The sequence below is a fragment of the Alexandromys fortis genome, unplaced genomic scaffold (assembly GCF_014885135.2).
Source record: "Alexandromys fortis isolate MF-2015 unplaced genomic scaffold, M_Fortis_MF-2015_v1.1 scaffold_90, whole genome shotgun sequence".
Classification (NCBI taxonomy): domain Eukaryota; kingdom Metazoa; phylum Chordata; class Mammalia; order Rodentia; family Cricetidae; genus Alexandromys; species Alexandromys fortis.
Genome location: NW_026067985.1, coordinates 5,921,170 through 5,940,758, shown reverse-complemented (window position 1 = coordinate 5,940,758; position 19,589 = coordinate 5,921,170). Strand labels below are relative to the sequence as shown.

The 19,589-nt window shown below is 46.8% G+C and overlaps 2 protein-coding genes across 7 annotated transcripts in view; one reads left to right on the top strand and one right to left on the bottom strand.

Annotated features, from left to right (window-relative positions):
• Positions 1-3,161, top strand: P2rx2 (purinergic receptor P2X 2). 2 transcript variants are annotated; one of them, XM_050158971.1, is made up of 11 exons: positions 1-216; positions 365-500; positions 596-667; positions 747-822; positions 915-1,011; positions 1,141-1,221; positions 1,332-1,470; positions 1,791-1,918; positions 2,088-2,181; positions 2,318-2,383; positions 2,463-3,161. In XM_050158971.1, exons 1-11 carry the CDS (start codon positions 41-43, stop codon positions 2,835-2,837), a joined length of 1,440 nt encoding a protein of 479 aa, XP_050014928.1. In that variant the 5' UTR covers positions 1-40; the 3' UTR covers positions 2,838-3,161. The 2 variants fall into 2 exon arrangements, with proteins under 2 accessions (XP_050014928.1, XP_050014929.1); XM_050158972.1 differs by having other exon boundaries at positions 323-500.
• A 2,170-nt stretch (positions 3,162-5,331) lies between these two features.
• Positions 5,332-19,589, bottom strand: part of Pole (DNA polymerase epsilon, catalytic subunit) — a 51,628-nt gene continuing 37,370 nt past the window's right edge. For all 5 annotated transcript variants that reach the window (XM_050158956.1, XM_050158959.1, XM_050158958.1 and 2 more), the window contains 17 exons: positions 19,219-19,359; positions 18,842-18,995; positions 18,662-18,768; positions 18,160-18,336; positions 17,851-18,074; positions 17,452-17,672; positions 17,002-17,206; positions 15,151-15,324; positions 12,741-12,866; positions 11,658-11,790; positions 10,109-10,289; positions 8,776-8,907; positions 8,451-8,644; positions 7,069-7,269; positions 6,394-6,519; positions 5,740-5,829; positions 5,332-5,653 (listed from right to left, as the gene is read on the bottom strand). In XM_050158956.1, coding sequence (XP_050014913.1) covers positions 5,552-5,653; positions 5,740-5,829; positions 6,394-6,519; positions 7,069-7,269; positions 8,451-8,644; positions 8,776-8,907; positions 10,109-10,289; positions 11,658-11,790; positions 12,741-12,866; positions 15,151-15,324; positions 17,002-17,206; positions 17,452-17,672; positions 17,851-18,074; positions 18,160-18,336; positions 18,662-18,768; positions 18,842-18,995; positions 19,219-19,359 — 2,688 coding nt within the window. In that variant the 3' untranslated portion in view covers positions 5,332-5,551. The remainder of the gene's footprint in view (positions 5,654-5,739; positions 5,830-6,393; positions 6,520-7,068; positions 7,270-8,450; positions 8,645-8,775; positions 8,908-10,108; positions 10,290-11,657; positions 11,791-12,740; positions 12,867-15,150; positions 15,325-17,001; positions 17,207-17,451; positions 17,673-17,850; positions 18,075-18,159; positions 18,337-18,661; positions 18,769-18,841; positions 18,996-19,218; positions 19,360-19,589) is intronic.

Genomic DNA, 19,589 nt, shown 5'->3' with positions numbered 1-19,589 from the left:
CCTCAGGCAGCTCTCTCTGGTGAACCCAGCTGCTTGGACCATGGCCGCTGCACAGCCCCGGCTTCCCGCGGGGGCGGCCACGGTCTGGCGCTTGGCCCGGGGCTGCTGGACAGCGTTCTGGGACTACGAGACGCCCAAGGTGATCGTGGTGCGGAACCGGCGCCTGGGGTTCGTGCACCGCATGGTGCAGCTGCTCATCCTGCTTTACTTCGTGTGGTGCGCTGGCCGGGGCATGGTGGGCAATCGGGTGGAAGGGGATCCTTAGGGGGGGCATGCGCGGAGCCCTTAGGGCCCCAGGAGAGGGACGCCCTGCTCTCTTCAGGGTTGCCTCAGGAGCCGGAGCCGGCACCGCCCTGTCCTGCAGGTACGTGTTCATCGTGCAGAAAAGCTACCAGGATAGCGAGACGGGTCCGGAGAGCTCCATCATCACCAAAGTCAAGGGGATCACCATATCGGAGCACAAAGTGTGGGACGTTGAGGAATACGTAAAGCCCCCGGAGGTGCGGCGCTTCCTGCCCCAGGCCCGAAACTCCTCAGCGGTATGAATAGTCTGAGTGAGCTGACCTGCCCACCGCACTTTTATTTCTGCACCCAGGGGGGCAGTGTGGTCAGCATCATCACCAGGATGGAGGTGACACCTTCCCAGACCCCGGGAATATGCCCAGAGGTGAGGCGGGTACAGGGTGGTCTGGGAAACCCTAGGCCAGTTACAGAGTCTACACTCTGACCTACAGTCTCGACTCTAGAGCATGAGGGTTCATAGTTCCACCTGCCATTCAGATGACGACTGCGTTGCCGGGCATCTGGACATGCAAGGCAATGGTCAGTATGCACCAGGGACGGTGGAGAAGGTGGCGGAGTGGAGGGGAATGTTAGCACCGACATCAGCCACTTAACCAGTGCTTGCCCTGTAGGGGTTCGGACAGGGCGCTGTGTACCCTATTACCATGGGGACTCCAAGACCTGCGAGGTGTCAGCCTGGTGCCCGGTTGAGGATGGAACTTCTGACAAGTATGCAGGGTTCACAGACCCCACTACTAGTTTCCTTTGTCCTTACTGATGAAGATCAGAAGAGAGAGACAGTGTGTCCTCCTCTCCTGGGCTTTGCGGGGAGACGAGACCCTGTCTGTACCTTTGCAGCCAATTTCTGGGTAAAATGGCACCAAATTTCACCATCCTCATCAAGAACAACATCCACTACCCCAAGTTCAAGTTCTCCAAGTGAGTCTGAGGGGCAGAGTAATATCAAATACAGTGCCTGGGTCGTGTGGAGGCATGTGTTGGGAACCAGATGTTTAGAGTACAGGTCTGTGTCTTTTGCCATTCCTTAGGGGCAACATTGCAAGCCAGAAGAATGATTACCTGAAGCACTGCACGTTTGACCAGGACTCTGACCCGTACTGCCCCATCTTCAGGCTAGGCTTCATTGTAGAGCAGGCAGGGGAGAACTTCACAGAACTGGCACACAAGGTGAGGAAGGGTGTGGGGACGGTGAAGCTGGGTGTCAGCATCTGCTACCCAGGAAAGGTTTTACTGCAGTCAGTTGTACCCTTTCTGTCTTGGCCAGCCTTGGCTCTGTTTTAGGCAGAGGGGAGAAATGTGACCATGGCCTGCGAGTGCACCTGCTCAATTATTGACACCTGGTCCCGTGGTTGGTGCCAGTACCTCATTATGCCTTCAAAGTCAGATAGTCACTGGTTCCCTGGACCTTTGTCTCTGAGCTGAACCATCTGCCTTTGAGGGTTTTCTGCTCGGAGTCCCTCAATGCTCCTTGGCTCATTTTCCTGCAGGGTGGTGTTATTGGAGTCATCATCAACTGGAACTGTGATCTGGACTTATCTGAATCAGAGTGCAACCCCAAATACTCTTTCCGGAGGCTTGACCCCAAGTATGAGTCTGCCTCAGGCTATAACTTCAGGTACTTTTTTTTTTTTTTTTTTTTTTCTGTGACTGCCTGGGCTCATGATATAGAGTAGTGTCTGCTTTGACTATAATAGTTCTAACAAAAGCGGTCCTAAAGAGAGGAAGATGATTGTGCACATTCAGTCTGCCAGCTTGGACACCGCTTTTGGTTTACTTAACCTTAGGTTTGCCAAGTATTACAAGATAAATACTACCACCACCACTCGAACTCTCATCAAAGCCTATGGGATTCGAATTGATGTCATCGTGCATGGGCAGGTATGCACAGCTGGAGGGGTTCACCTAGGCCTGGGCTTGCCCAGCACCATGTCCCTTACAGCACCTCACCCTCAAGCTCCGCTTGTGCCACAGCAGCCTATGATGCTCTAACTAAATGCAAGCCTGTTCTCTGCAGGCCGGGAAATTCAGTCTCATTCCTACCATCATCAATCTGGCCACTGCTCTGACCTCCATTGGGGTGGTAAGAAATTCACTTGGGAGCCAGGGTGGGTTAGGGGGTGTCTGATATGCCCTTACCCAGTGGTATCTGCTGACTTCAGGGCTCCTTTCTGTGTGACTGGATTTTGTTAACATTCATGAACAAAAACAAGCTCTATAGCCATAAGAAGTTCGACAAGGTGCGTACTCCAAGGCATACCTCAAGTAGCTGGCCTGTGACCCTTGCTCTTGTCTTGGGTCAGGTCCCTCCCCGACCTAGTCACTACTCCCAGGATCCATCAGGTGGAGGGCCAACTTTTAGAGAAGGGGCAGAGCTACCGCTGGCTGTCCAGCCTCCTAGGCCTTGTTCCATCTCTGCTGTGACTGAGCAGGTGGTGGACACTCTTGACCAGCACGTGGGACAAAGGCTTCCTGTCCCTGAGCCTTCCCAACAGGATTCCACATCCACGGACCCCAAAGGTTTGGCTCAACTCTGATCTCATCTTCACTAAACTGCGGACCTGGATCTGGGAGGGCAGAGAGCCTCAGCTGCTTTGGCAGCCCTAGTGAGGATCTGTACTCTGCAGTAGCCAAGCCATGTCCACATGACTGAGAAACGACACACCTGTGCAAGAGGACAGAACCTTGTTCTGGCTCAGGCTTACACTCTTCCACTTCCTAAGGCTTATGGGAAGAACTGGGTTCCTTCCATCTCCTTTCCCAACCAAATTCCTCATAGAACCCCTTATCCCTTCCCTGACCATACTTTTGCACAGCCTTCTGGGACCCAAAATCAGAACTAAGACCTCTTGTTTTGTAATTCTAAGCCCTTCCTTAGAAGTCACAGCATGCTGAGCCCAATAAAAATGATGAGAAGCTTCTGGCCTCAATTTTTTGAGAGCAGCTGTGGACTTAGGAATATAAGGGTCAGTCCCCTTCCCAGGGTCCCTGCATTCTGAGTTTGCCTGCATTCTTAGGTTGGTTAACCAGCTTGGGTTTAGAATATAGGCACACCTGCCTAGGGAACCAAGGCTATATTCAGAATCCCTGGAATGGGATGGGGACAGTGAGCATGTTGACAAAGCCAACACTATCATCAGGGCTTGCTTGGAGTAATCTAGTTATTGTATCTTTTGCGATTAGTGGAGTGATTGGCTAGGCAAAGCCTGTATCTTAGTTTCTTGGTGGCTATGTCTATGTTCAATGCCACCAGAAGGTATCCTAGCTCAGACCAGCACACCAAGTGCCAGAATGGCCAAAGACCTAGCAAAGAGACCCTTCAGTTTCTGCCCACATTACCGAAGGTAGTACGCTTGTGTGTGCCTCTAGTTGTCATACCAAGTGTTTATGGGATGTTCTCAGTACCCTTAGAGCCTTCCATACCTTCCCTTCCATGGTCATGGATTCCACAGTCCACCAAATATGTTTAACTTCCTCCATGCTTGGCTTATAAGATATCCAGTTTTAGTTTGAGACAAACTGCCCTTTCCAGTTGAGTCTTTAGCTACAGCTTAACATCGAGGGTCAGAGATGCAGTCTTCTATTTCAGAATTCCTAAACTGACCTCCGAGTGAACCCAGGCTGGGTGGTATCTATGTGGCACTGACCTATTCTGTAATGCTATAGGATGGCTCTGCTGGGAAACAAGCCCTCTTAGGCCCAGACACCAGGAAGCATAGTTAACCATCTCCCTAATTTGATTTGATTTCCATTCAGAACGTCCCAGCACTGCCAACTCGGTCCACATCCCAAACAAGGAGGATCAAGTAGATATCAGGTTTCTCCCTACAGACAACCCGAGCTCATTAAGGTTTAGACAAGTTCCTGATGGACAGATGCTAGATATTAAACTTTCCTTTCAGAGACTGAGGCTCCCTGTGCAAATACAAAACAGTAAGCTAAGAAGTGGCAACTATAGGAGGCTGGAGAGGTGGCTAAGCAGCTAGGATGACTTGCTGCTCTTTTAGAGGATAGAATTTGGTTCTAAGCACCCACATAGTGGCTCATTACCATCTATAACTTTAGTTCTAGGGGGAACCAGTGCTTTTTTCTGACCTCTGTGGGTGCCAGGAATACACATCGTACATATACATACATGCAAACAAAATATTCACACACATAAAAGTTCAGTAAGGTTTCTCATCTCCCTGTCGGGCTTCTATTATTTTGGGTTTCTGAGTTTGACACTAGCTATTGCCCTGGTAAACTGGCCTGAACCAGAAAGAAGCAGTAGACAAAGGCTGCATTTAGCATAGTGAGATGCATGAGTTCTCTAATTTCCTGAGACTAATGAAAGGCTCTGCTCCTCTAACAGATGGGTCAGTGTCAGTATAGAATAGGAGCTACTTATTCCTCCACTTTGCAGTGCTGAGAGCATCATATTCTTAAAAAGGTTAGAGATCAAGCTTCCTCTTTAAGGGTGCCAGCTTCAGTGTTGTGGGTCTCTGATATCCTGAGGGGCAAGTGGTGACTGAGTATAAGTCCTCAACAGATTTCTCGGAAACCTCATGACTGTTTCCCCTCATTTTCCTTTTTCCCTCAACAGTTTAGCCTAAAATGTGAGAAGGCATTTTCCTAAAACCTATGTCTTAAACAGAGTGTTCAAGTTTATGATAAATGATGTTTAAGAACCCATGTGGGCCTTAGGCTTATGAGGTACTTGCTATAGTCCACACAGACTAGGTAGTTCAGGCCCATGTTAGCCCACCTCAAGACAGAGCCCCAGGTCTCATTCAAGATACTGAGTGACAACCCTCTTCAGACTTTGCTCTGAAGCAAAAATTCCTGGGTCTCCACATATTTAGGACCTGGACTTCTCAGAAAGTAGCTCAAATTCTACTCTCATCAAGGTGAGGAAAAGGCCCATTTGTCTGAAAATGCACAAGACTGTTGGTCTGCATCCTCCCTGTCTATACCCCTACCACATCTCAGAACCTATCTCAGGCTCAGGCCAGGAGGCAGAAGAAAGGGCTGTTAAGGGAGCAGAAAGCAGAAGCTTCAAAACATGTTTATTTAGAAGGCAACCATTGAGGACAGAGGCACTCCATGCTCATGCTTGCTTATGACTCCTTGAGACTTTTTGGAAGTATTTTCTCTGGTCTTCCCAGACTGTGGTCATGAGATTGGAAAAATCAGGTGGTCAGTGGTTCAGGCATCTGGAACAGGCATTAAGATACCTGTTATGGGATAACAAGGTGTTTTAAGCCTAGGCTTAAGGACTTGTTTGGAGCAGCCATTCTATGGTCTCTTGGAGGTATGACATATTGTAGTACTTGGCAATGTTCTTGAAAATTCTAATCTGTTCCATGAAGACCTGTAGGGACAAAGAGACACAATGACTCTGGGTTCTACTCAGACAGGAGGGGCAAATGACCCAGTGTGTCTGCGAGGATGGCCCACCTCAGTGTGGATGGTAAGAACAAAGTCTCCTGCACAGCTGCAGTACACAGGCATATGGGTCTCTTTCATACCACGGCACTTCAGGCATACCTGAAACAAGGAAGCAGGACCACCGATCATGGCTCAGACCATCATCACATTGGATCTTACCTGCAGCTTTTTGGCCTTGTTGAGGAAGGATGCCTCATGGAGACATTGGCGAGTTCATTTCCCTACTGCGGTCACATCAGGACTCAGTGCCTTGATGAAGTGTAAGGAGTCAATCTTGCCAGCTCCTTTCTCTTTGCTGTGGGTATCCCCAACCTGGATTACCAAGGTCTGGGGGTATCCCATGTTCCAGCTGGTTCTGTCCCAACAGTTGCCCAGAGATAAACCCACGGACTTTGCTCAGGTGCTCATAAGGTGCTGCCAAAGCTTTCTCTGCTCTGCTCTTGTACTCTACCACTGACAGAGTTTTCTGTCTATTGTCTATCTCCTCCCACTGGATGGAAGAAAGTGCCCTTAGAAGGTACCAATAGATGTGGACAGAATCAGTGGGCTAGTTGTATGAATGAAGACTGACTCCTGGAGCAGTACTCAGGACCCAAGTATGCTTTTATTTTCTCTGAAATGCTGATAGTGTCTGGAAACTCTGGGGTAGACTCGGGAGCTCACCAGGTCCTGCAGGGTGAAGGCCATCAGTTTCCTCTGGAGGGCTTCCACCAAGGCTGATTCAATGGCAGCTGAGTCGTAGGGGGCTTGACAATTGGAGCAGAGCCACTGAGGCAGGATGGCCCCATCCTGGGAGAGTGGGGAGGAAGACTTAGAAGTCAGTGTGAGTGGTAGCCATGGCCCACTTGGGCAATAGCACATCGGGCTGGTGTAAAGTGAAGATGTCAGGAGTGGTGGGGCAAACATAACCATCACTGACTGCTCTTGGCTGCCTGAGCCTTTTATTTGTGATGATCAGACCTTTTATGTATGTATGTATGTATGTATGTATGTATGTATGTATGTATGTATTTATTTTTGGTTTTTCGAGACAGGGTTTCTCTGTGGCTTTGGAGCCTGTCCTGGAACTAGCTCTGTAGACCAGGCTGGTCTCGAACTCACAGAGATCCGCCTGCCTCTGCCTCCCGAGTGCTGGGATTAAAGGCGTGCACCACCACTGCCCGGCTTGATCAGACCTTTTAAAGGCAATTTTCTAGCATGCTGTGGTGGGATGGCTTGGGGGTGGCGTGTTTTAATCCATAAGTGAGTCTTTGGGCAGTAGGCTAGATACTACAGGCTAGGCTACATGTCCCAAACCACTTTAGACATTTAGAGGTTCTGATCACCAGCTGAGCTCACCTGAGAGAAGGAGGAATCTTTGCATAGGTCCAGGTCTCGGCAGAAATTACAGCTGTAACAAATCACCTCAGGGAGCACATAGGAGTGGCAGGGATTCCTGAACTGTGCCTCCTCAGAGAATTCACCAACGTCTATCAGGCGTAGTAGGTCTCGGTTCAGCTTGTTCACCTGATTTGTGATGTTTGTGTCCAGAGACAATACCTATGGTGACCACAGCGCATTAGGAAGTAGTTCCCAGGCCTTTCTGCTACTCTGGCTGGACCAAATACCTCTTTTAAGCTCATTTCCAAGTATCATCCTAGCCCTTCCTCTTCCCATCTGGAAGCCTCAGAAGAGCTGATTCTCTATAGTGGCAACTCTCTGACAGTGAGTGGAGACTTCACGGATGAATATATTAAACATTTCAGGTAAGAAACATTGATTCTACACAATACCTTCCAGAAACCAAAGAGGGAGGACACCGTAACTTGTATTAGGAGGTCAGCATCACTCCAATACTGAAACCAGACAAACCACCATGAGAAAGGACACAAACACATGTACTAGCAGATGAACACACCAATATGGAAAAAATACAGAATCCAAAAATAAAGCAGATAAAATAAAGTCAGTTAAGTTTTTTTGTTATTTATTTTTTCCTTAAAGCCAAGAGTCTTACTCTACAGCCCCGAAGCTGTCCTTAAACTATGACCTTCCTACGTGTCTCAGTCTTCTCTAGTGCTGGGAATGAAGAGGTGAGCCATCATACCCAGCCTAATAAAGATTCCAAAAAGGAGTAAACATTCCTCAGTGGAAAAAGGCTCTGGAACTGGATACCCTCATGTTCAGACAGGAAACTTGTGCAGAGATGAGCTAAAAAGGACTACAGATTGCAAAATGCAGTTCATCCCAGCTTGTTTTCTGGGAAAGGTGGGTCAGTGACTGTCCAAAGTGTATTTGTACAGAAGAAACATTCCTAGCTCACTATCTTAAACCCTAAGGTGTAGTCATTTGATATTCACTGTTCAGCCTCAGAGTGAAGCACTGGGACGCTCAGATGGCACAATGAACAGTAAGTGCTTTGAGTAATGACCCACATGGTCACTGGTAATATCATCTCACTGTGCTGGCCTGCCTTTCCCAGAAAACAAGCTGTCACCTCATTTGGTCTTAGGTCTGTTCTGGCTCATCAGGCCCACTGGTGGCAGGTGATCCATGAACGTCTACTTCCACCTGCTATAACTTTCCCAGCACACCAGCTTTCCTACCCCAGAGCCTCTTTGCCTGGTTCCTGGTCCAGACCTATCAGCGGGGCTTCTCCTGTAATACCTGAGCCCAAATGCTTCAACGATGGTTGCATGTGATCCTGATGGAATGACTGAAGGATTTATATCTGCCCTCACCTTGCACACATATTTGACGAACTCCAGAGCAGGATTATTGAGCAGTAAGTGTGAACCAGGGAGGACAGGGAACATCTCTGAGGGCTCAGTGGAGCTCCGAGAACCTGTGACTTTCTTCTGAATTTTCTGAGTGATGGTGAAGAAGCTCTGAGTGAGCTCATTTGCCACATAATCTTGAGAGAAGGTGACCATTCCTAGGAAAGAGAGAGTGCTAAGGGGCAGATTCAGCTGGCAATGGGTATCTCCTACCCATTTGCCTGTATCATCTGAGGCACACAGAAATCAGGCACATAGCATAGTTCTTCCGTGACCAGAGACTGCTCACCAGGAAGGGCTCCAGCTGTCCCATTAGTCTCTTGGGAGAACTGGCTAGCCCTCTTCCTCTTCATAGGGGTACTGCCTGGAGCACTGTGTCTCAACTCATTCTTCATGCTATGGTACACAGCCACGATGTATGCTGCAGAGAGAGAGGCAGAATTAGGTCACAGGGCCTGAGAGTCAGTGATGTGCTGAAAAATACCCCAGAATCTGAAGGAGCTCTGTGGCTGGCCAGATGGTTAGACATCTGAAATACCATTGCTAGTGATAACTTATCTGCTGTCTTTGGATGAGATCAAAGTCAAGGAGAGAACTGGAAAATTGGATATAAGAAAGGAACTTGTAGTTAGGCAGTGCCCAGTACTCGGAAGACAGACTCTGTGAGATTAAGGCCTAGTCAAAAACAATCAAAACAAGCCCCCCCCCCCAACCAAACCAACCAAAACAAACAAACAAACAAACAAAAAACAACTGATGTAGATGAATTCAGGGAATAAATAGAACAAGTGTGTGAAAATAGATCCTTAACAGCAAATGCTGACAGTACCCCTAAAATCCGAACACACATACCTGGACTATTTCTTCCTCCTCCTCCTTTTTTTTTTTTTTTTTTTAAAGGTTTTTTAAAGATATACAGGGTTTCTCTGTATATCTCTGGCTGTCCTAGAACTTGCTCTGTAGACCAAGACTGGCCTCAAACTCAGAGATCCACCTGTTTCTGTCTCCCTGAGTGTTGGGATTAAAGGCATTATGTCACTACTACCTGGCTAACCTGGAGTATTTCTTGAGACAACTTGGAAAGGTGAAGACTCAAAGGAAGTAGATAAGGACATAAGCAATGACAACAAAACCACCTGTTGGTACAGACCTGTGGGGTGTATGAGAAGTTCTATCTACTTGCCAACAATTTAATGACCATGTTCATCCTCAGTTTTTCTGTTTTTATGAGTGGCAGTGAATTATAAAAACACTCTGAGTTTTATGCTTACTGAACATGATAACCATGTCTACAAATACTTTCAAGGTATAAGAGTTTTCCAGTTAGTGAAGCCCCAGAGGCCAGCTTTATTACTGCATGTGCATGCACATGTTCCCAGGGATGTTAGCCATCAACCTACTAGAAATAGAACTGGAAACGCCTTAGGGGCAGCTGCTTAAAAGGTCTAGAGAGAAGACAGAGAGCCCTTTTATCATCCGTCCTCAGTTCCTAATGCTGGAACAGGTAAAGAAAACAGCAATTCCACCAAGCTGAAATTTCCAACAATTTTCCTCTCCACAACAAAGAGCCAGAACCATTTTTAATATAACTCAGCTGGTTGTCCAGCTTCAGCTTGACGCACCTGAGACAATCATGAGGAAGTAGCTCTGGCAAGAGGCTGCCTGTGGCAAAAACTGCAGAATGTTCCAATTGTTGTCCAGTAGGTCTTCAACCTCAGATTCCTCCATACCCTCTTCCTCCTCCTCCTCCTCCTCTTCTTCCTCTTCCTCACCCTTGGTTTCCTCCCTTTCCTGGGAGTCTTGCTGTAACAGAAAGGTAACCCCTATTTCCAACATGGCAATAATATATAGCATCAAGACAGAGAGAGAACTCCAGCCTGAGTCTCCTGGATTCTGACATTGTAAGACCAGTGTTCCATGGAGCATGTCTAGCTCACTTGGGTGACTGAGAACTGTGATTCTCATTTATGCTTTTAGAAGACATGTCAAAATTACCAAACTCTCCCTTCCAATAGGGCTAACCAATCAGAACTTCCTGGTGACCAGCTTCTTCTTCTGAACTTAGCAATTTCTTCTTTAGCTGGGAGTGGTACCTCAAATCTGTGGCCATACTCAGGATGCTAAGGCAGAGTCACTGGAGATGAAGGTTTCAAGGCCAGCCTAAGCTACACAGTTGGAACCCATCCCACAAAGTAGAACTTCTTGATTTGGTGACAATTTCCCACAGACCTAACTTGACTGGATGCCTGTATTCCTGCCAGGGTGAATTCACTACATGCAGAAACTACATTAACACCATGCCATTACCCTGATGGCCACATTTCCTTTCTTCCCTCAGTGGGGTCTATCTCCTAAACCCATCTCTAGCTAGAACTGCTCCTGTCCAGGCCTTGGGAGTCATGGTACCTAAGGAAGCCTTGGCCTTGTCCTCCCAGATTCGCTGATTACTGAGACCTCAGCTTCTAGTCTTCCTGCTGGCCAGAGCTTCCCGTTTTGGTTATCTGTGAATACCCCATGGACAGCAAAGGTCTGCTGTCTCAGCCTACTCCCTGGGTACTACTCATGAGATGATTACCCCTATTTCCATTTCACAAAAGCCACAGCCTGTCCCCCACATGGCTCCTTGCTGCAACCTCTATTCACCACAGGTATGGCTCACATCTGTGCATCTCCACCTGCTAGCTTCTGGACCCCATCTTTTCACAACTCTGCATCCCTTGAACTGATACCACATGCTTTTTCCCTGTGGTAAGTTATTCTCAGAATGGGCAAGTAGATGCCAGAATTTCCATCTTCACTAACCCTGAATCCCATCCTGTGCAAAGTGGGCACTGTTGGCTCTCTGTGAGCACCTGAAACTACTGCCCAGACACCCATCTACTCGAGCTGTTTCAGCTCCCAAGGTGTCTGCTCTTGCATCTCTAGCTTTGTCATTTTCTCCATTGCTCCCCCTCCTCCCTCTTTTCCACAAATTTTGCCAATTTTAGCCTCATGGAAAGCTCTTTGCCCTTACTAGGACTAATTCTATGCTTTCAACTTTTTCTATAAGCTGATAAACTGGGTGGAGTCAGTTCTTTGCTACTACTGACTGAGGCCCCAGGAAAGCATTACTTGTCACATGGGTATGAAGGTGGCCCCTTACGTATGTGGAACCAGCCCTAACTCTCTTACCTGTCCACAATGAATACTAGATGGAACTTTTCCTTTGATTCCACCATAGTTGGATGGATCCATCCAGAGAAGAAATTCCCAGCATCGAGAGAAAGAGATTGTCAAGGAATGGAAGATCTCTTTAGAATGGATGCTGCAAGAAGCCAGAAAGTACTGAAGTGACATAACAGCTTTCCTTATTTTTTCTTTTCCTTTTTAAACTTACAAATAAACATCAAGTGGATTCAGACAGTCCCTCAAACTTTCTATGATACTGAAGAAGCTGCCTGGGAATGAAGGTGACCAAGAAGGAAGCCAGGGCAGGCCTAGGGTCTACTGTCTGTATCTTATGTTAGGTACCTGACACTGGCAGCATTGCTTCCTGTTTTCCAGCACCTACAAGTTTTCTTCATCCTTACCACCGCTAGCCAAGTTGGCCTCTATTACTTATCCCACACATGGTACCTACCAGTAAGGAAGTCCTAAACATACTCCGCCTCCTCTCTCTCTTTTTAAAGATTTATTTATCTTGATGTACATGAGCATTTGCTGTAAATGTTTATTGTTCTATCAGAATTGGAGTTCAGATTGGACGGCCCACAAAGTCCTGTAACTATAGCTCCGTGGATCTGATTGATAACCTCTTTTGCTCTGGTCACACATCCCACCCCTCCCCAAGTCTCTCAAAACAAAATCTAAAAGAAAAGCTCAAGACTTCATCTTGTTTACATTGGAGCCTCTGAGCCCAAACAGATTTGTGAATATGATTCATCAAGGCAGGAATCACTGCCTGAAGCCATACAACATGGAGTCCAGCAATCGAGAGCTCCATATGACTGACTGCCTGGAATCAGAACACTCCCATGTGCCCATGCCCACATCTGTGAAAAGTTTATGCAACAGCGCTTTACAGAACCTTCTTAAAAATAGCAGGTATTCCCCAAGTATTTCAGACTTGAATGTTTTATATCTGAGTTGTCCATGCAGGTAAACGAGTAACCACTTTTTCATGCTGCTATGCATGACCCGTGGTGTGTGCCATACCCTTCAAGTATCTCTCCAAAGCCATGGCAGCTGCATCACCAAGATGCCCCCGACACTAACCTGTTTGTGATATAGTCCACATAGGCAAGGGCATCCTCTATCCAGCGTTTCTTTGTACAGAGGATGATGCGATTGAAGTTGGCATAGATAACTGATGATCCCAGTCGTTTGAACTCAGCAATGAGCCTGAGGAGTAAGTTCATAATTAATGAGGTGCCCTGGTATAAAATGAAGTCAGGGTGTATGAAAAGAAACTATGAAGATGACCATGTGATATTGAAACAACAAGTATCCTAACTATACTTAGAATGAGCACAAGGGCAAAAAGGAAGAGATTTCTTCTTTTTCCTTTTCTTTTTTTTTTAATTCATTTTTTAAAAAAACTATCTTTTCTCCTTTTACATGCCAAATTCATTTCTCACTCCCTCTCCTCCTTTCTTTCTGGCTGAGGTTTGGGGGCTGGAGAAATGGCTAAATGGTTAAGAGTTTTGGCTGCTCTTCCAGAGGACCCAGGTTTGTTCCCAGCAGCATCCATTTAGGGATGTCACAGTCATCTCTAACTACAGTTCTGGGGAATCCATTACATTTTTTTCTGGCCTCTCTGGCTACCAGAGACAAACATGGTACATGAAGGCAAAACACTCATGCAAGTTGGGATAATCTTTTAGTAAACTGTGTGAAGATGTGTTTCCTCACCTGCCTAAGGCACCTTCTGATTGGTTTAATAAAGAGCTGAATGGCCAATAGCTAGGCAGGGAGGATAGGTGGGACTTCTGGGGGAAGAGATAAGAACTCTGGGAAAGAATTTGAAGTGGGAGCTGGGCAGTGGTGGTGGATGCCTTTAATCCCAGCAATTGAGAGGCAGAGGCAGGTGAATCTTTGTGAGTTCGAGACCAGCCTGGTCTATAAGAGCTAGTTCCAGGACAGGCTCCAAAGCTACAGAGAAACCCCGTCTCGAAAAAAAAAAAAAAAAAAAGAAAGAAAAAAAGAATCTGAGGTGGGAGATTTGTCAGCCAGATGTGGAGGAAGCAGGACATACGATGAACAGTACTGAGAAGAAGTAACAAGTCATGTGGCAGACTGCAGATTAATATAAACTGGTTAGTTTAAGGTTTAAGAGTTAGTTGGGTACAAGCCAAGCTTTCAAAATTAATTAAAAGTTTCCAGGCCATTATTAGAGAGCTGGCAGTCCAAAGAAAGACCTGTTAAATCATACACATTAAAAAACAAAAACAGATGAGGTCTGGCTCCACTACTAGGCCTGACCCTGAACTTTAGGACTCAGGCAATCCTCATGCCTTAGCCTCCTGAGTAGCTGTGACTACAGGTGCATCCACCATGGCAGAGCAAGATTCCCTACCTTGATTTTAGATGGGAGTCTGGTTATATCCAACATGGCAGAAAGATAGCAGAAACAAAGGTAACAGAGAGCTACCTTATATGACCTTCATTCATGGTTTTTCCTCCCTTCCTTCCCTTCCCTTCCCTTCTCTCCTTCCTCCCTCCCTCCCTCCCTCCCTCCCTCCCTCCCTCCCTTCCTTCCTTCCTTCCTTCCCTCTCTTCCTGATTGTGAGCTCGGTGGCGGCGGCACATGGCTTTAATCCCAGCACTTGAGAGGCAGGTGGATCTGTGAGTTTGAGGCCAGCCTGGCCCTACAGAGTGAGTTCCCAGGACAGCTGGGGCTACAGAGAAACTGCATCGAAAAATCAAAACCAAAACCAAACCAAAAAGAATTTCCTACAATGTATTTTAATACTCTTTTCCTTCCCCCAGCTCTTCATAGCTCCCCCCACCTCTCTGTCCACTTAACTTCACAATCTCTCTTAATCTTAGTTATTCTTTTTAGACTTATTTATTTTTATGAGTATTTTCCTTGCATGTATGTTAAATATACTGCATGTGTGCAGTGTCAGCAAAGGCCAGAGAAGCCCAGTAGAGAGTGTCAGATCTCTTGGAACTGGATGCTGGGAAATGAACCCAAGTCCTCTGCAAGAGCAGCAAGTGTACCTAATCACTTGCTGGAGCCGTATCTCCAGCACTTATTACTTCTAATATCATAACACTAGACATAGCTGACTGTCCATTAGTATGATACATTCACACTTAGTGTTTAAAGTGTTTTCTTTTGTTTTTGAGACAGGGTCTCACCATTAGTCCTGGCTGGCCTGGTAATCACTATGTAGACCAGTCTGGCCTTTAACTCATAGAGATGCATCTGTCTCTGCCCAACTGCTGGGGTTAAAGGCGTGGACCACTACACTCAGCTAAGGTGCATTACTAAAACAAATAAGGTGCATGAGAACATATTAATAGAAAAAGGAAGTAGTACCATGATGCTTTACATAGCTTTCTGAAAAGATGAGTGCACAAAGCCACAATAGCACCTAAGTCTGTCCTGGGATTTATGCTTCCCAAAGGCACTTACTTGGCTTGTGCCCCCTCAGCCCATAGCCCAAGGTGAAGCACTCACTGCAAGAAGAGTTTCTTCATCATATTGTGTAGTGTCCGGTGCAAGGCTGGGTCATGGAGCAGAGAGCATGGTGACTGGAGCCAGCGGTAGAAGTGCATAACCTGGTTGTCGGCATAGATGTTGTGGTACTGTGTGATCTCCTTTACCCAGCCAACTACCATGCTCTTCAGGATTCTGAAAGATGGCAAAGGATGATGACCCATACTACATGCTGCTGCTGGCATCACTGTCCCAGTTCATAATTCCCATTGTCTAATTTCATTCCCTGGTTCCATAACTTGTGAGTTTCACCTCATTACCACTTCCCTCCACATAACTCCCTATCTTGCTCACCACACCTAGACAAGAAGACACCTGATAGGCCTTTGTCCTTCCTAAGACTCATTTTTAATTTTTAAAAAACCTACATGCAGCTGTGAGAGCAGGTACAGTGAGTACAGATATCCACAGAAACCAGAAGGTATCAGATACACTGGAGCTAGATTTACAGTAGTTATGAACTACTCAACAAGAATTTTGGGAACTGAACTCATGTCCTCTACAATAGCAGTGTATGCTTTTATTTTTTGAGGTGGGGTGGAGTTTCACTGTCAGAAGAGTAGGAACGAAGAGCCACAGAGTTGGTTATGTGCCTTCCATGTAAAGAACCAGGGACTGGCCCAAATTGGGTTTTCTAGACATCAGTGAGACACAGGGGAGGCTCCTGGGGCCAATGCAACACTCAGGTAGCACAGACTGGACATGAGCCACCAAGTATCAGAGATAGGATGCTGTGGTCACTTTTATGGCTTCCTGTCCAAATGTTCACTTCTCTCAACTCGCAGTCTCTGCCATGTGTGCTGCTCAGGGTTGAAACATTTCTTTTGCCACAAGTCTGCTCTCAGCTCCAAGCCCTCCTCGTCTTCTTATTACTTTAGCAAATTCCCTTTTTCCTTTCATTTGGAGGCAAAAGGGATGAAATATGTGTTCTAGAAGCAGAGACATGAAATGACTACCCCATACTCATCCACAGTAACACATCATGACCTCAGCCCTTCTGATTTTGGCTTTGCCATCTCTAGCATGGCTGGAGACTGCACCATTTTGCAGGGATAAAGGAATATGGGCAGAGTGAAAGTGCTCTGTGTTTATGGCACAAAGGAACAATACACTATTCCATCACTAGGAGCCAGGACTGATCATACCTCTGACAGATGATTCTGGTTACTATGACTGGGTGCCCTGGGAATTTCTTGCAGATACTCCTTTGATTACACTGAGAGCAATTAGGTATCAAAAAGTTCTTCACGAGAGAAGCTTTTATCCTCAAAAGGTCAGATGGCAGCACTTGCACTGTCTACTAATAACTAGGCAGGGTATGCTCAGGGACCCTGGATTGCATTATGTCACAAGGAAAAGACATCTCAGGAATGCTGATTCTAATGCTGAAGTTTGCACAGCAGTTAAGAGCATGAACTTAAGTTCAATTTCCAACTCCAGTTCCTGTAACTCCAGTTCTACGGTATCTAACCCCTTTGGCCTCTGTGGTCTCCTATACTCACGCACACATGTGTGCGTGTGCACACACACGAATTGAAATAATAAAATAATAATTAAAAAAGGGTAGATGTGTGGTACATGCCTTTAATCCCAGCACTTGGAAGGCAGAGATATGTGAATCTCTATAAATTTGAGGCCAAGCCTAGTTTATATATTGTATATTGAGTTCCAGGCCATTCAGAGCTACATAGAGAGACCCTGTCAAAATATAAAAAAAGTATTGCTGACTTTGGCTATAGCATTCTAAAGTGGAGGTTGCCATCTCCTTGTTGTCTTGTCTAAGAAGATAGCACATTATATGAGAATAGATACCTGAAGGTACTAGAACAGAGGGCTGTCTCATCATAGCTGGCTGGGGCACTGGCAGCTTGATTGCCTGTGACCATGTCCTCTAGGGAGGCCTGCTGGATCACATCGAAGCTGATACCCATGCTGCCAGCTCCCTCCATGTCATTGATATGGTGGGACTGGAGGATGGTGTTGACGGCCAGATTTTGAATGTCCAGCTCCACGCACACTGCAGGAAAACACAGTTGTCCATGTACCCTTGCCAGCACTGGGATCATCTCCCAGGCCTGAGCTGGTTGGTCAGTGCTGCCTAGTGATGTCAGGCATGTCACATGATCTCTGACCAACATCTGACTTGCTGGTATCCATTTCTTAAGACTTGCCTTTGGCTTATTCTAGATGGTTGAGCACTGAGCCCCATGTGATAAGGAGGCATTAGATGGCGGGATGGAAGCGCCCCCTTCTCTCACTCACCAGTGGAGTAACAGCCAGAATTATTGATCTCCACAGTGGCTCGGTCATCAAACTCCATAACAAGGCGGTTGTCATCAGCTTCCTTCCCACCCAGGTCAGGTCGAGAGGTAGGGGACAGCCAAAGCAGGTGGTTGTGGCGCTGGAGGTGGCGTGCAAAAAAGAGGTCGGAGCCAAAGGTGGAAATGTCTTCTGGTAAGTTCCCAACAGGGATGTGGAAATACCTGTACGGAGGTACTGGTTCAGTCCCAAGTACACTAGCATTTTGGGACCACTCACAGGGTTACACACTGTAGGCACCCAGGATATAGCCTCACTTCCTTATCTCTCTTCTTGTTTGTGTGGCACTGGGAATCACATTTTTAGCTAAGTTCTACTACTGAGCTATTCCCTATTCCTCACCTGCTCATCTCAAAGGCCTGTGAAAGGCAAGTGTCTAAATTGAGGTAGTGTCGGATCATTCGGCGGGCTCCGTGGCGTTGCCAGTCCAGAACTCCATAACTGATCTTGTCCGTCACTCGGACAGGCACTAGTGGGAACTCCTCTAAGATAGGAATCTCACTGGCCAGTCTACACAGCTCCCAGTTAGACTGAACAGCGATGAGTGTGGGTCCCCGGCGCTCTTCCTGAGTTGAGCAGAAGGCAGAAAGGGCTAAGTGGACAAAGCCTTGGGATAAGAGAGTTCCACCATTGGACCCCAACTTCTCTTACCTTGTAGGCAAGCAGGAAGCGTTGGATGGCTCTGCAGATGGTTTTCAAATTGGTTTCAGCACGAACTTCAAAGGTGTGTTTCGGGGGAGGCAGGAGCTTGGGGCCCACTTTCTCTAACAGTAGGCTATGTTCTGCTGAGTACAGGGCACTGAGGTTGGGCATTTGGTTGCTGCGTACCTAGGCAAACACCAACTTTTAGGCCTCCTATATATATGCATGCACTTGTGTTCTGTGAAGCTGGGTAGTCATGTCTATTTCTTTCTTTCTTTCTTTTTTTCTTTTTTTTTTTTTTTTTCCTGAGACAAGGTTTCTCTGTGTAGCCCTGGCTGTCCTTGAACTCAGAGATCCAACTGCCTCTGCTTCCTAAGTACTGGGATTAAAGGTGTGTGCAACCACTGCCCAGCCTGCCCTTCTATTTCTAATTGAATGGCAAGAGGAGTGTCTTTCTTCCCCATATCCTATCTTACCCACATATTCTCATGTACCGTGCCAAAGGACTCACAGTATCCAACACAAACACAGATGCTCTTCGCTGAGAGGGGATAAAGACCCCAAAGAGTGCCTTGTGGCCCTGTGAGTAGTGGTACAGGTAGATGTGGCGGATACTCCCTGTAGAAAAAAGTAAATTCATTGAGATGCAAGGGATACAGGGCAGGTGATAGGGCTGTAGGAGGGGCCATACCTGGTTCCAAGTAGCTGAACTGGGCTAGTGAGCGCATTTCTAGGTGCTCGAGGGCAAAGGTTTCAGCTTCCCAGCCTGAAAGGTGCCTTACCAGCTGTTTGTTGACTACACACACACAGCCCAGCTGTACAAGGGCCCGGAATAACAATGGGACCTGGAAGAGTGGGTATTGTGTTGGGCCAAATGGAAGACGCTAGCACCACAGCTAAATCTGAGGCCACATACCCCAGCACAGCCTGTCTTCATTCAAAAGAAGCCACCTTAGGTAGACATGCTGCTGAGAACCACTTTCCTATGGGGCTTTCCCAACCCATGCCCATTCCACAGGAATCTCTCTTCTTATCATCCAAGTGGTCACTGGCCAGGAAGATAATCACCTGAGTTTCATATACGCCCTCAATGTCGGGTGCTGACAACTCAGTGTTGATCTCGTTGATATGTTCTTGGTACATGTCCTCTGGTACTGAATACTCATAGAGATTGTAGACCATGTTGGACCGAGGAAGAGCCCGATTCACCTGGTAGACAAAGTGGTGATGAGCCTGCCACATCCTATACAGTGAATCACTGACCAACTCCCAGGGTTTTCAGTTCACTTGCTTCAAGGATTACAATGAAAAGACAAAGGCATAATCTAAAAGAGCAACCTGAGGTGTCTGGAAAATCACGAATGCTTTATAGCCGAGGCATCATGTATTATCAATACTTGTCTGGAGGACGGGCTCCCAGGTAATTATTCTTAGATCTC